Source organism: Exophiala bonariae (genome assembly GCF_035927105.1).
Source record: "Exophiala bonariae strain CCFEE 5792 chromosome Unknown scaffold_25, whole genome shotgun sequence".
NCBI lineage: Eukaryota > Fungi > Ascomycota > Eurotiomycetes > Chaetothyriales > Herpotrichiellaceae > Exophiala > Exophiala bonariae.
Genome location: NW_027042500.1, coordinates 387,711 through 403,625, shown reverse-complemented (window position 1 = coordinate 403,625; position 15,915 = coordinate 387,711). Strand labels below are relative to the sequence as shown.

The 15,915-nt window shown below is 49.5% G+C and overlaps 5 protein-coding genes across 5 annotated transcripts; all 5 read right to left on the bottom strand.

Annotated features, from left to right (window-relative positions):
• Window positions 1-760: 760 nt before the first annotated feature.
• Window positions 761-1,945, bottom strand: LTR84_006650 (uncharacterized protein; the record flags this gene model as incomplete). Its single annotated transcript, XM_064850210.1, has 1 exon — window positions 761-1,945. The coding sequence occupies one exon, from the start codon at window positions 1,943-1,945 to the stop codon at window positions 761-763; it is 1,185 nt and encodes a 394-aa protein (XP_064703097.1).
• A 2,243-nt stretch (window positions 1,946-4,188) lies between these two features.
• On the bottom strand, window positions 4,189-7,066 carry LTR84_006649 (uncharacterized protein; the record flags this gene model as incomplete). Its single annotated transcript, XM_064850209.1, has 3 exons — window positions 4,189-5,846; window positions 5,912-6,033; window positions 6,120-7,066. 3 exons carry the CDS (start codon window positions 7,064-7,066, stop codon window positions 4,189-4,191), a joined length of 2,727 nt encoding a protein of 908 aa, XP_064703096.1.
• Window positions 7,067-8,241: 1,175 nt separating this feature from the next.
• LTR84_006648 (uncharacterized protein) lies at window positions 8,242-9,150 on the bottom strand (the record flags this gene model as incomplete). The annotated part of the gene is made up of 1 exon (XM_064850208.1): window positions 8,242-9,150. The coding sequence occupies one exon, from the start codon at window positions 9,148-9,150 to the stop codon at window positions 8,242-8,244; it is 909 nt and encodes a 302-aa protein (XP_064703095.1).
• Window positions 9,151-10,740: 1,590 nt separating this feature from the next.
• LTR84_006647 (uncharacterized protein) lies at window positions 10,741-12,753 on the bottom strand (the record flags this gene model as incomplete). Its single annotated transcript, XM_064850207.1, has 1 exon — window positions 10,741-12,753. One exon carries the CDS (start codon window positions 12,751-12,753, stop codon window positions 10,741-10,743), a length of 2,013 nt encoding a protein of 670 aa, XP_064703094.1.
• Window positions 12,754-14,917: 2,164 nt separating this feature from the next.
• LTR84_006646 (uncharacterized protein) lies at window positions 14,918-15,896 on the bottom strand (the record flags this gene model as incomplete). Its single annotated transcript, XM_064850206.1, has 2 exons — window positions 14,918-15,409; window positions 15,492-15,896. 2 exons carry the CDS (start codon window positions 15,894-15,896, stop codon window positions 14,918-14,920), a joined length of 897 nt encoding a protein of 298 aa, XP_064703093.1.
• Between the last annotated feature and the right edge of the window lie 19 nt (window positions 15,897-15,915).

The following is a 15,915-nucleotide window of genomic DNA, read 5'->3' as shown; positions in this document are numbered from 1 at the left end:
GGAATTATAGATGTAGTTAATCTGCTAGTTCGGGTGGCACACCATGTTGTCCCGTGGACAGACTTTAACATCCCTGCAGTGATCATTTAATCTTACGTCGTGACATAAAACGGCAATCTGGAGTTGGATTCAATCAAATAGCCGTGTTTGAAAGAGTTAGATGCATAACCACTGTCATCCGTCTCTGAACATGGGAATGTTTGGGGACAGTTGGAACTTGTGTCATTAGCCTCGATATATGTCGTCGAATCTGTGCTTGCTTACCGATTCCTGACCCAATGTCCACGCGAACAAACAATAGTGAGTTCAAACTCACCCAATTTTATCGACATGATAAGGCAAGATCTTGGCTTGACATGCTCACTCCATTTGTCATGATTGATCACCGAGCCATCTACCTTGCCAGAGAAGACCTGATACTCGCCACGGATCACCTGGGCATTGCCTGGTCGATCCTCAAATTTAACCTCGAGAAAAGCCTTGAAAACCTTTTTCGAATCATCAGTAGCATTCTTGTTAATAATGATGAGGGGGCCATGTGGACCTTGAAATGCTCAAAGGTTACGAACGGTACTTCGTAAGTGGCTCCATGTGCATCCTCAAAGTTTATTGTGTCCCCACCGAGGAGTGAAATGCTTGGAGGAATATTGCCATAGACCCTAAGAAAGAGAGACAACATGAAGCAAAGCAGTATGCTGGCGAAGGGGTTTATTATGCTAGAAAAGGTGTCGATAAAGGAGAGTCTTCCCAGGGAAGAAGCTTACGCATGATCCAAAAGATACTGTGAGAAAATTCTGATAACATCGTCCCTTTTCGTCATTAGCATAGGTTCTAACCAGCCATTTGAGACAGACATTGCGTACCTATGACAACAAAAGCACAATAGTACAAAGAATGCGCCAACAAATTCTCCTGGCAGGCAGTTGTTCGACATCTGTGAGTTACGCGTCATGGTCTGCTTTTCGAGATGCTCCAACCTCGTCAAAACTCTCTGGTATTTCCAATTGTTGTTGGATACACCCGGCTGAATTAAACACCGCTGATCATCGGAGGCTGTCTTGGTGATATCAATCAGACTTGCGCCTGTGCGCTGTGAACATGTGGCATTTTCATCAAGCGTTCCATATGACGAGGAGATCTTGTCATCGATGCGATCAGCAAAAGTGTCAAAATGAGATGTAAGAGCACCATCGATACGATTCAACTGCACAGATAAATCCGAGCTGTTCATTTCCAATTCTTCAATACCAGAATGTTCTCTGCCGAGAAGCCTCCTGGAGTCCTCATGGTATGCGACAGATAAACCCGAGACCTGTTTTGCGAGCCCACCTATCCGAGAAGTGAGCGCATCGTTAATATTGTCAAGTCTTGCAGATATATGGGAATTCTTCGTTTGCAGCTCCTCAATTCCAGATTTTGCTTTGTGGAGGAAGTTGTGTGACTCCTGGTGGTGCCCTGCAGACAACTCCGATGCGCATCTGTTCACAGTAAGCATTCCCGCGTGTGCTCTGACGAGAGTTATGGCATACAGAATACTGTTCAGTATAGTCGCGTGCGTGCCCGCCTCGACCCTATTGTTGTGCTCTTCGAAATCTTTCTCGCCTTTGAAAGCCCACTTCAGTGCGCTTCCAACCTGTTTGCGTCGACTTCCGGTAGCCTGCGGCCCAAGAGAGCGACTGAACTTGCCATGCTTTTTCCTGAAAGTCTGGTCTCGCTCGCGTAGTTGTTTTGCAGTTTCCGCAAGGGCCGTAGACCCAGGTGAACCTCTCTGAGAGGTGACAAAATGTTGTTCGAGTAGCACCGAAGCAGCAATGCGATCTTGTAGACTGCCATCGGCCTCTTGGAAGGAATCTTTGGCACCACCATCTCGGAGAGCGGCGGTAGCCTTAGCGATGGCTTTCCCACCGGCGACAAAGTCGCTGGGAGATATGCCGACGACAGACATCAGACCTGCGAAGGCACAGAGTCATGTCTGGAGAAGACAAGCACATAGAAATCCAGAAGGTGAAAATTGAGGAAAGAAGGCTGACACTCGCGAAGTGCTCGCCACTGCCAACAAGTCTTCTTGCAAGGCGTTCTTGCCTAGCCGCAGCTCGATGCAGGGCGTTGCATCAGTATCCAATTATGTGATGCCAACACCTCGTCGAGCTAACCTCGCCTCGTTAGTGGAGGGGAAGTCTTTCTGGTTCAGCCTTGTTGGAAAGCCCCTCAACTTCCGGAAGATGAGCACCCTTTCGAGAATAGGTTCGACTACATGAAGAATTGGATATCGAATAACTGGTTTATTAGACGATCATTTCAAAGTTGGAGCGCGCCAAGGCGCTGCAGCTGCATCAGCCACCCAAGTTTCAAAGTACGGATTGCCTAAAAAGCCATTCCTCACTCCCCTGTTTTGTGGGGAAAGTATGAGCATCAGATGCTCTTACTTCTGTGTGGCTTATTCAAGCCACCCAAGTCACTTTTCCACCAATAAATTTCAATATCAGCTAACTAGGATACCCCTTGAGTAATCTTACAGGTGGAATCAGGCGGCCTCGGAGCTCGCGTTCGGCCTTGGGTACATGCTTGAAGTATCCATAAGAAGAAAGGGAATTTGCATAAACCCGAACTAGACCCTTGTCCCTGATTGCTCATTGTTGCTTGGACCTTGGTTTGCCAATGTGCCCGAATAAGTTATGCAGGCTGTGTTGCTCTGTGAGAAGATAAACGCCGAACAGTTGACATCCGCTGCACAATTATTGGCGCAGGTCAGGTAGTCTGGCGAATTTCCAGCGCTGATAAGGCTCGTCGCCCGGATCGAGTCACCGCAGTAACGATTGAAGCCGACAAGCCCGTTCTGCGTATCGAATACGGAGAATGGATCGGACTGCATTGAGCAATCATTAGGCCCGGGAGGTTGAAAATTGAACCAGAGCTGAGTGCCGAGTGTGGGTTGCTGGAAAGATGCGCTTGTGTCGGATACAAGGAGGCAATCTGTGTAGTCGCTACTTGTCGTGAAACCTTTACAATATGCCAACCCGGCACACTGAGCTGCGCAATCCTGGTAACTGGTGCCCACATAAGTGGAAATACCGCCCCCCAGCACGGCTTCATCAGGGCATGAATACCAATCTTTGCCAGATAATGTGAACTGAAAGGTAGCAAAGTCACAGTAGTTTGAAATGGAGGTTGTGGCAGGCGCACTTGAGCCTGTCGTAGTCGTTGCAGCTTGGCTTGTCGTTGTCGTTGTTGTCGTTGTTGTCGTTGTTGTCGTAATCTCGCTTGTGGTTGTGGCCTCGCTTGTCGTGCTCGTAGTACTGAATTCACCTGTTGTGCTCGTGGATCCGCTTGTTATGCTCAAAGTGGATTCGCTTGTCGTGCTCGTAGTCGTTGATCTACTTGTTGTACTCACAGTTGTGGATTCACCTGTTGTGCTCGTAGTCGTGGATTCACTTGTTGTGCTCGTGGATCCGCTTGTTATACTCGTGGTGGATACGCTTGTCGTGCTCGTAGTCATAGATCCGCTTATTGTGCTCGTAGTTATAGATCCGCTTGTCGTGCTTGTAGTCGTGGATCCACTTGTTGTGCTCGTGAATCCGCTTGTTATGCTCGTGGTGGATTCGCTCGTACTCGTAGTAGACTCACTCATCGTCGTAATGGTCGTTATTGTCGTGAGGCCGCTTGTTGTCATTGTCGTCGTAGTTTCGCTTGTAGTGGTTGTTGCCGGCTCACTTGGAGTAGTCGTCGTTGTAAGCGGACTTACGGTGGTAATCCCGCTTGACGTTACTGCCGATATCGCTATTGTGGACTCTTTTGTGGTAGATACTGCTGCACTCGTCGTGGTAGTACTCTCATTGGACGAATTTGGTTGCCTCTCTGTTGCGCTGGTGCTGGTAAGCTCGCTAGGACCGGTGCCACTGGGCATTGTAGAGATCGTAGTAGTGATAGGTTCTTGGAAAGTAGTGGTTAGAGTAGAATGTCTCGAGCTGGCGGTGATAGAAAGTCCTCGCGATGTGCTAGAAAGGAATACTATATCCGAAGTGGTAGTGGTAACACGCTCCGCCAACGTAGTCGTTGTTCTAACAGTTGGTTGGGACGGTGTGCTTGTATCAGGCGGCGTAGAAGCGGCCGCTGTCATCGTTGAGGTAGTAGTGGCTGAGGGGGCTGAGAAGGGCACGATTAGCGTCTGGGTTCTTTAAAATGGTGTATTCAAGACTTACCACGTGCTGCACCAACTCTGAGTGGCTGAGCGCAATTAGAGGGATCCTGAACTACATATACCACGTTCGCGAGGAGACACCAACCCCCAGCGCCCTGTATCTGTGCAATGCCGTTGGGAAAAGACCAATTGTAGAATCCAGATGGCGTACTGGACTTGATAAGGGGTGAATCTTGTCTACTTTGGCTTCCGACGATCATGCCTAGTGATCGTACTAGAGTTCCAGATACGGAGAAGACTGCAGCGGAACTTTTGTCCTCGGTCAAGAAAACGGTGTTGTCAACACGAAAGGCCATATATGTTTTCACTTCCGCTCGGCGATGTTTTCTCGCCGCAAAAAGGTCAACTTCGAGCACAAACGCATCAGAAGGAAATGGGGTTGTTAGCGTGGTACTAGAAGTTATGACGGACAAGACACTAGTAGTCGGTGAATCCACTATGGGCGTAGTGACAATGGTGTTGCTGGTACTAGACGACGTCTGGCTTTCTGAGGGCGTCAAAACGATAGACATCGTCTCGGATGCCGTGGTTAACGATGATGAACCTGCGGCCGTAGGGGTCGTAGAGATTGACGTTAAGGACCCTCCCGTATCGCCAATGCCCGAGGATGTTGTGGAGCCAGAAGATGTAATTAGCACAGGCGTTGAGGACGCAAAAGGAGTTGGGATGCTGGAGAACTCTGTGGACAGAATAATGGATGTAGAAGAGGAACTCTGTGACGGTGGTGGTGAATTTGAAGCAGGCGATCCAGTTACCGGAGATGACAAAGAGTTTACAGAAGAGGTAGTCTGTGACAAAGGTGAGGTGGCGGAGCTAATCGGCACAGTGGAAGACGGCATTACGGTAGAAGTGCTGTCGGCTAAAGTCCTTGGTGTGATAGTGGTAGAGGAAGTTGACTCGGTCACTGAAAATGAGCTGCTCGTACTAGAAATGACCACTGATGAAGACACCGGAATGGAAAGTAAAGTTGTGCCGTCGCGTGTAAAAATACTGGAAGGCACTGACCTGCTTGTTGTGGACGACGTGGGTAGCGTGCTGCTACTTGAAACTGTACTAACAGAAGTAGTACTGCTCGCAATGGTCGTCGAGCTGGTCGCCGAGTCCGATGGCAAGTCCAAGGCGAGGAAAACAGGTGTAGCACAAGAGTCAGGCTCGGTGTACACCGTGATGGAACCTAATGCATCCATGCAGAAACCGATGGAGCCTTGCAATTGGGCCAATCTACCAACAAAGAACCAAGTGCGCAGGCCAGCTGGAAGATCGACACTAAGTTGAATCTTGGAGTTCGTAAGCACAGGAGTGCCTATGTACATATTTCTGACGACGAGCGAGTCATTGTTCGCTCTAAAGATTAGCGTATCTTCAGATAAACCTGAGCTGGACACCACGATGCCGTTGTTATTGCTGTCAAATGAGAGATACTGCGCATTGTCCTGTCGTCGAACTAAACCGGGTGGAGTCTGTAGGACCAGAAGTCGGAATCCGGATCCTGTAGGAGTTATTGGAACACTCGCGGCGGTCGAGCTAACAGATACAGTCGAGCTGGTCATGATGGCAAGACTGGTGGACTGTGTAAAACTGCTAGTAGTGCTGGCGATGGCAGATGAGATGAGGATGCTGATGCTGGTAGCACTCGTTGGCAGAATCCCTTTCCCCATGTTAATTCAAGTGGTTCCTAAGTGGAGAGCGTGGGTCACGAGTCAGACAACTCACCGGAGGAGGTATTTGTGAATATCCCTATCCCAGAGGAGGTATAAATGGGAGTGCTAGCAGCCGTCGTTGGTGTCAGTAGCCAGTCTGACCAGGTTGAGGGTGGAGGCCCTTCGATACCGGTGCTAGAAATTGTCAGCATAATACTCTTTGGATAGAATATCATTGTCGAGAGCAGCAAGGACAACAGACTGGGACGAGGACAACTGACGGGCCATTTGGAAAGATGAAAGGCGGAATCGTGTATTTGATAACCTTGGTTACAATGACTTCGAAATTAATAACCGTTGGTCGAGCACAGGTCCGGGTGATAGTGGCAGTCCAAGCTCTACCGGGCACGACCGTGGTGGTGCTGGTGCTGGTGCTGGTGATAACTTTTCCATCGACCTTCCAGGTCGCCGTGCGAGGCGGGATCGGAACAGTAGAGGGCGGTACGTGCTGTGGAAATTCGAAAATGTAGATGCCGGGGGCGGATACGGGCGTTTGTGTAGAGCACACGGCAGATGCGGTATGAGAAAAGGTGGCTTTTGATTCGAAAACCCACACTTCGGGAAACCGACGACACAGAGTCTGTTTGTTGAACATGTGCATACACTCAAGGACATCCAAGAGTTGTATCTTCTGTCCTCCAGGGCCTCTACATTGGTCACAGATGCCGCTCCCCTTGTATCCAGGAATTGCAAATGGGCTCAAATTCTTGTAGGGTGCGCTCCACTCCTTCACGATAGTCGTGTAGGCCGATGTCGTAGAGGTAATAGTGATAGGTTTTCTCCACTTACGAGTTACCGTGGAGGTGACGAATGTGTTTGTGACGGTCTTTGAGGATCGAGTGACCAAGACATTTTGATCGGTTTTGGTGATGGTAGACACAGACGATGGTGAAGCCACCGGGCAGGGGATAACGGTGGAAACAAAGCCATAGGTCGAGTACGAATAGTGAACCCAACACTTGTTCTTGACACAGACCTTGGAGGAGGATTGACATGTAGACACAGGTTGATATTGGGCAGTAACTGTAATGGGTAGGGGTGTTTTCCATTGCGAAGGAGAGGGGCATGGGGTGACAGTAGCGATGGCAGTCGACTCTGGCTCCCAAGCGCCGACGAACCCAGCACCAAGGTATGCCACGAGAAGCAAGCGCCTCACTGCAACGAACATATTGTAAAGAGACACTGGGGTCAGACAGGTCAAAGCCGGCAGCAAAAATGAGAAGTGAACGAGAGATACATCAGAGAACTTCGACAGTATGCCCTGGCTGCCTTTAAAAGAACACTGTCTCTGGGTAGAGCGCTCTCAGAGAGGCGTTGATATTCGCGCGTCGTTGCGGAGGCAATTTGCTCCATGAAAGTAGGTTGACCTCTAGTCAGAGTTCAGCTGCGAACATCCCCGAATACAGAAATGAACAAGATAGCAGCCTCTGCAAAAATCAAACAACGCCAGGTGTCAAGCAGTTCTAGAACTCGGTTCGTTGGTACCAGCCAGCGCCAGCAATCGTTTGTGACGGCCGGACTTAATTTCCACCTGGAAGATGGGCATTGTAAACAAACGCCTTTAGCACGTGAAGCATCACTAGCAAAGGCGCAAGGCCGGACACGTGTACTTCATCATGCTGTAGCGCCTGTCATATCTCCTCATAATCAATGGAGACGTTCCCGAAAACGTTGGACGGCGAAGCTAGCGGTGAAGGAAGGGATTAGACCCCTAATATGTTCTTCATTTGGTAGAGATACGCGCATGAAAGTGGTGGCACCTTGTTTGATGTCTCTGAAATAGACAGCACCCAGGCTCGGGCATTGCTGGTCGGTTACTTATCAGTCACGAACTCCTCGGTAGCTTAGGAACCACAGTTCGCAGTCAGGAGCACCAGCTGGCTCGTGTTTTGGGATTTATTTTCCGTCACAAGAATAGTTAGCGGCTTCAGAGAAATTGGTGGAGAGAAGACTGGCGAGGCAAGGTGATGCACGTGACTCACACGTGACCCCTATGTGACTTGCTGATCTTGCTGAAGGTACAGCCTAAAAGGACTTGAAAATGCTTCAAGGTGGCCAGAGGCAAATACAAAGCATGAAGAATTTGTCTCTATTTTCCACTTGATGCAACTAGACTTGGGGAAAGCTCCACCAATCGACGGACGCTTCAGCCAATTCGTGACTGATCATGCAGACTAATAATGCAGTCCAAATGCTCACATTTCTGACTGGTTCGTCAACTAGTACACGAACCTGCGACATCACACTGCCCAGGCCATCATCCTGCTATGTAGAAGAAGACATGCGTTCTGATCGGCTATCTTGCGAACCCCAGAGGTTTGAAAACATGCGCATGAACAAATATCATCCCCGGAGCTGCATAGGCGAAACACCACCTCTGCGGAACCAAGCCTCCAGGCCTGTCTTCCACGCGCAAAACTCTCCATCCAAATGCGCCTCAATTTTCAGCTTGCGAGGCTCCAGCTTCATCGTATCCACGGACTCTTCGTCATTCTCTCCCTCACCACCGCCACTTGCAAATTCGTCAGGCTGAATTTGACGCCGAACCCTCGGATCAAACAGATCAGCCATAACGACGTCGTCATTGTGGTGATAAGTCTCCCTTACACGGATGGCCCGCACTTTGTCCATGCCCAGAGGACGGACGTAGGCGTGAACTTTCTCCAGAGCATCGACCATGGCTTGTTCGCGGCACTGGATGAGGAGGTTTCGGCGTGTCGTGGCGTCAAGAGTCCATTTTAGAGAGCGGATGGTGACGAAGGGGATTTTGCTGATTTGAGCGAGGAGAATGCCCAGGGCATCGAAAGAGCGAAACTCGGCCGATATTCCAATGGTGGCTTCGTATTGCGGGGTATCCGAGGTGAGAAACGAGCCCGTCTTGCGGTATGAGTGGCTGCGGAAGGATGTCACAGAGAAGTCGACGATTGCGGCTTCAAGGATTTCGATTTTTTCGGTTGTCACGTTATTGATGGGGCCGTCGGAGACTTGTGACTGAGATGTCACCTGTGCTAGAGGCCTCAATGTACTGATGATCTCATCGGCAGTTTTGCGCACTTCGTCTGCAACCTTGACTTGGTTTTGGCCTTCTGAATGAATACGTAGCACTATCGTGGCGCGATTTGCCGGGACCGTAATGGAGGATTCACCGTCGAGCGAGATGGAGATAGGCTTTGGGGCCGAGAGGTATGATGGGATACCAAGTAGGCATAGCACGGTCACAATGGACTGCTTGACCCATGCCGAAGCGATCATATTGACTCGAGTATATGTACTGGATCAGCAGAATGATATATACTGTAAGTTCAGAGAATGAAATGACATCAACTCCGAGAGTCGAAGTAATCTGTGGACGACCACGACTTTGGCCCTGCTTTTGCAGGATATGTGAAGGCAAGGTGGCTTCTTCCTTCACAACGGCAGCAGGGGTCTTACCTCATTGAGATCTGCTATTATCTTGATCTCATGAATAATGGAACTCAACTGGGCTTCTGTGTTGCGAATATTTAGGCACATGATGTTGAATAGAAAGGCCAGATTGCTAAAGCCTGGAAGCTACTGACTCAGCAGCCATGCACTAATTGGTCGAGGAGGTGTTACCACAGCAACCTCATCAACATCGAAGTGAGGCGCTGGATAGCAGCCAGTTTCAGGACTACTACTCGTAAATGTTCAGTACTGGTTGTTCAGTCAACTATATCCAATATCAATCCTCGAAGTGCCTGCTTCACTCGGAGTCTTCGCAAACCTTCCACCATTCGTCGTACCATACAGACTGTACTTGTTAGAAACTCAACTTCCCAAACCGTACAGCGGATGGGCCTCCCAATGTACTCGACGTGAATCTCTTGCTCACCCTTGGCATTGAATTTCTTGATAGTGTTCCAAGGACCGCATATGTATGCAGTATCTTCGTGATGAAGTATAACACGGCATTCTCAAGAAGTAGCGCAAACTCGTCAGCCAGTCCCAAAGGACGATAGATCCAGCCTGCCATCGCAATATCCCGTGTTCATCTTGCCACCGAGAACATCATACGACGTATACCATTCGCACTGCTTAACTCGGGCCCGCAAGGTGTGCACGCCAACACAGGCTCTCAGCAACGCAGCCAAGTCGAAATACGAGGAGCACTCGCCATAAACTATGCGCGGGGGACCATGTGTAAGTTCGATAGTGTCTCTGTAGAACGTAAGACTGCTGCCAGCCAGGCGCTGTTACTCATTGGTCGGGACAGTGGCGTTGGTCGAAGCGGGAAACTTACTGTACGGAATGACGAGTCTTGGGACTTATCCCGCTGCGCCTGGACGTATCAGGCCGGAGGCATCTTCCATTCACGAAGAGCATGTTCGTAGAGAATTTGGGATTTCACAAGATACGGTGTAAAGAATTATCAGAACGAGATAACTTTTCACTAGAACACTTCAGAGGGAATATTTTTTTTGGAAATGATTTGTTCATTGGTGATCACGCAACCAAGTAGATGCCAGTATCCAACCACGGCGAAGGTTACGGGATAGACACAGTACTGGCGTGATTCTAGATATCATACCTCAGGACGGGTATAGTATGATGTGAATTCTTCGTTAAAAAAAACATGTTGGTAAAAAGCTAGCCGCGGTACGGCAAGGCAAGACAATGTGAATATGTCAAGAAAGGCGGTGTGCATAATATGTGCAGGTAAGTCGTAGAATGTATGTAAGTCACATGGGTGGGATGAGACATTGCCCTTGATCGCATCGAATCTCATCTCATCTCAGCATGGAGTATTCCTCGTCTCACATCAGATTCTTTCCCACTGTTGTCGATTGAAGCATGGCAAAGTTCACTCCTCATTTCCGCCTCTCACAGATGAGACGTCGGCGTGGGCGCGACCTTGTCGTCGTCCGAGTCCGACTGCCAGCCGAACAAGACGAAGGGATTGCGCGCACGGAGACGGAAGGCTGAATGCTTGGTGCTGGCGGCCTCGGGCTGTGAAGCGCGGATGTCGATCGAGGGGGCGGCGGTGACTTGGGGAACTGTGTGGGAAGTGGTTAGCTTGTGGTTTTGGGATTTTGAACGCTTGTCATATAATGAGGATGATGACGGGGCAGTGGAGGGGGGTTGTGCGATGGTGGGGGTCGCTGAAGCCATGCTGGTATAGGCTGCATTCGAATAAAGACTTTCGGCATCAGCAGGAACGGTCATGGCTGTGCCATCAGACATGGTCATAACATATCCAGATGCGGTTGAGTCTGGTCCAGTTGGTGCAGAGGTGCGTGTTGCGAGCCACTCTGAGCGAGATTTGTTGTTGTGTTGTCCCCAGGATCCGCTTCCATGCCTGCCACCAGATGACGATCCTTCGTGACCCCAGGCAGGTCTTCCAGATCCATACTCGAGAGGTGCACCTCCAGTGGTTGTAGGGTATTCAACAGGGGAAACAGTAACAGATTGTGACTCACCTTCATCACGTTTGGTATATTGAGTTTGGTACACGGTTTCGTAGACAGTCTCGGTGACCGCGTCATACTCCGTCAGGGTGACAATACCTGCTTGATTTTGAATAGCTGGCACGGAAGTGATCTGTGGGCCTGTTTTGGTGACATGAATGATTAGCTTAAGACTTCCGGCATTCAAACGGGGGATTTCAATCAAGGCCTCACCTCTACCACCTCCACCTCCACCATTCTGAGGGGCTCCAGTTTCAGCGATGGGTTGAACGGTGAAGGTTTGGGTCTCAATACCAGGCCCAGCTGTTGAGCCGGTATGGACAGTCAAGAACTCCGGTGCACCAGTCTCAGAATGAGTTGCTTGCGAGACACTAGCTTCGCTTGCAGCACCAGCTACTGGACCTGTGGCTGAAGCCGAGAAGCCGATTGTTGAGCCTGTTGAGCAAGATGTTAGCATTTCAGAACTGCTGGATGATGGAGCTGGTTGGGAGAAGGTAGGGGTGGCAGTGAATAAGATGGTCTGACCTGAAACTGCAGTAGGATTGGAAACATCCACCATTTGTACCTTGATTGCGGCTTGGTCAACTGGTTGATCAATCCAGGCATTGGAAACAGCCTTGGACCAAGCTTCAACTCCAATGTTGTCAACGATATCAATGTCCATGCAGGTGGTGTAGAGTTCTTGTTTGCCTTCAGGAAAGCCAGGGGTTCCAGGAAGAGTCGGCCAATCCCAGACCCAATAAAGGGTATATGGCTTGCCAGTAGGGGCAGTGGTTGGGATTTGAATATCCTGTTGGCACCAAAGATCATTACCCATGACCATGTTGAAAGGATGACCATATGTCACTTTTCGCTCATTGGAAATGAAACCACCATTGATTTGATAACATTGGCCATCGTCAAAATTGCGAGTGGACAAAAGAACACCACGACGATCCCCACCAGTTTGATCTGCATTCCATACTCGATGAATTGCAAGGAAAGAGTCGTCGGGACTGGGTTGAGTGGTTCCATAGACGTAGACGGTACCTCGATTTTGGGGTTTGCCAGGCTGAGTATCGGGAAGACTGACGTGACCATTTTCTTGATATCTCAAACCGACAGCTGAACCAGGAGCGGCCTGCAGTCTTGGACTACCGTTGGTTTGAGTTTGGGAAGTTTGAGTGGTTTTACACATCAAGTCTTGGGGTTCGATTTGATTTGCTGGGCGACCATCCGGGGGAATCAGGTTGACCATGGTAGGATCACTAAACTCAGGGGTTCCACGCAACACATTGCCACGGGGGAAACCAGGTTGACCAACCATTGTACCATTGGGAGCAATGACCATCAATTGTTCAACCCAAGTGTGTGCGGCGACAAAAGGTGTAAAGGTTGTGAGGGCGAGCAGACCAAGAAGGCCGCCAAGTATTGAAGATTGCGAAGGCATGCTTTGTTGGGAATGGGGATGTATGCTTCGAGGATTTGCGGATTTGCGGGATTTAAACTGGCGAAAGAAGTATTTCGATAGTATCGGAAATGGGTTGGGATTCGATCCAAAAAGGTTGGGTATCGTTTGTTGTTGAAGCGATCAGAAAACGTGAGAATTTGTATCCTGTTTGAAGTGTAAAATGCGTTGGTGTAGTCAAGAGTCGTCGAGATTCAAGAAAGATCGTGATGGTGATAATGTGCGGCGCTGCCGAAAGCCTGATCAAAGGAGTGAAAGAATGGACAAAGAATGGTAGAGGACGTGTTAAAGAGTGACTAAGTTAGCATTGTCCTTTGACAACAACGACGCCTTACAATGCTTGCGCAAGCATTGTTCAGAGAGTCTGTGTTGGCAGAAAGAACAATATCAAGAATGGTAGGACGATAAGCGAGGAAAACGAAGGTGATTCACTTGCGACCAGCGACCAGCGGATAAGTGAAGTGTGGCAAATGTTCACGAAGACAAGACGCCTTGACCATCAAGATGGACTGTGGGGCAGTCATATGGGATATGGGAATTTTTGGATCGGCATCTAAGCGCAAGGAGCAGAGTGGAAACGTTTGATCCGAGAGCCTCAATCCATGATGATGGACCCCTTACCAGGAAGTAGCTTGCTGAGGAACGAGGTCAAAGGCACAACCTACAGGGGAGATACCAGTAAGGTGTGGCATGGCATACAAGCTTCAGGTGCATGCAGCCAACGCATGATGGGTGGCCATACGAACCTGCAATCAAGGGTCTGAATGTGAGGTGGTTGGTGTTTCATGACCTCTTCCACTCGCGTGGTGGACCAGGGTGTGGGTTTGAGGCTTGGTTGGTGCGGATTGATTCTGGAGATCTGCGATAAAAGCGATAAAGCTTTGTGGATCTGGGACCATCATTGCAATATTCAGTATGCAACATGGAGCCTTGTTGCTAGGCATATGCTGGTTGATATTGCTGTTTGTATTGGTCTTGAGTGCAAGTTCTCAGTGAAGTCGGGACTTGTGAAAAGAACAATAGTTCCCAACCTTCTCACCGCGTGATGGAATGCGACCGACACAGTCCACGAGCCAGCTGTCAAGGTTGATTGCGCAATAAGTCACTCTGGGGCAGATGACCACGACTGGCTTGAACGTCGAGGTCCTTTCGACCCCTTTCATCTCAGAAGTGACTTGGTACGATGGAGGGGGAGGGGAATCAGGGGTTGCCAGAATTGAAGTGAAGTTACTTCAAACCTTAGTGCGTGTTTCAAATGAAGTTTAGCGCCCGACTAGCACCGGATTAGGGGCCACTAGCCACAGATAGTTGCTCGCTCTCGGCCTATCGTGCCATGTCAGCCTGGCTGGATTTCGAACTTCTTCCTGTCAAAAGCTCCGAGCTCGACTGACCTTGCTCATGACCTCCTCAGCCTCAGTGGGCTAGATGTGGCCATGCATTCCTCTCCAATCCTTTGACATGGAAACATCTCTTTCTTTTTGTGACGCGTTCTATATTCAAACACTCGTTCATTGTACCTGTACCTCGTCCACAGATTGACTATGCCGGGTGCCAGATATTTTCAGATTGCAGTAGCATTTGTAAGACTATCTTCTCAGGAACCGAAGCAGTATGCAACCCGACTCAGCGCGTCTAAATTGTGTAGCTAAATAGCTATGGGGTCTGACTATCAAACAAACTGGTGTGACAATGAGTCTTCCTAATTATACATGGTTATCCTCACCTCACCTCGCTAAAACTTGTCGCTTGCGGAGTACCCAGGTATGGCTTTGACTCATGACTAACGAATGGAGCTGTCTAGACCCCATCGGCTCTGTCCTTGGTATGACATCACATGTGACCAAGGTGATACATCAAAGGGAATTAAGGGCAACTTGCCAGATATCCAAACGATCAATGATGTCCGCAGTCTACTGCACCAAGCACCGTAGGGCCAAGTGAGCAAGATCCAAGGCAACTCCAAACACCCTGCTGGACTCCTGTACACTTCTCGCAAATGAGCTGTGGTTTTGCACGGCACCCTAACCCAGCAAGGTCGCCCGTGGTTCCGAGGTCCCAAGTGATCGAGATTTAACGGTGGGTGTCGCGTGCTCCTTGCAGGTGGCAACCCAGATCTTAAATTTGAACACCAATCCTGGATATCATCTTATCTTTTGAAACCGCTTTTCGTTCGTAGCCAGGCCTCAAAGTCGAGAAGATCACCATTCAACGAACGATCCTGCGCAATATCAGCACCATAACCTTGGTTCACAAACCAATTGAACATGATGCCAAGTTCAGGAACGGCTTTTTGGAGCAAAGTGGCCACGAATCCGTAACTGAGTGGCATTGGCCGGCCCAGCACTTTCCAGAAAACCTCATTGGCCTCTGCTTGTGTGAGCTCATCACCCGCTAAGCTGATCGCCGTGTTTTTGTATGCATCATCTTGGGGTGCAGAAATTGCTTGTGCTGCAAACACGCCGATATCTGCTGTCGAAATCAATTGTAGTTTCTTTGTCCCCATTGTGTTCCACATCGCTCCAAACACGCGCCCACCAAAGTTGGGGGTCAAATTCTCCATAAATGCGACTGGGCGCAAGATTGTATAGGTCATGCTGGTTCCACGAGTCTTCTCTTGGAGGTGCTTTTCGGTTTTGTACTAAGTCCAGAGTTAGCTATTCATGGTCTCTAGATTCTTCGCTCGAGTCGAGTCGACTTGCCTTTGTGATGAAATGGGGTACATTGGTAGCATCCACCTCTGATTGATCTGCTCCGCCACGGTCGACTGAAGAATAGACAAAATGTTTGACATCATGAGCCAGGGCGGCATCAATCAGATTGGTTCCCTGTCGGGTCTCCTGACCCTCGGTGTTCTTTTTCATCGACGGGAGTACGACGCAGAAGACTGCGAAGACTGAGCCCACTCCCCCTGCTTTTGTGAAGATGCTTCCAGCATTCTCGAGGTCGCCTTCGACGAGGGTAACTTTAGGATTGGCTGCCAGAGCTTTTGCCGCAGCGGAGGTGGTCTTGCGAGTCAAAGCGAGGATGTGATGGTCATAAGGAGGTGGTTTTGCTAGGAGGGCTTTGATGAGAGCTCCTCCCTGCTTGCCGGTAGCACCTGTAACGAGGATATTGCGAGTAGACATGATTGTGAAGCTCAACGTG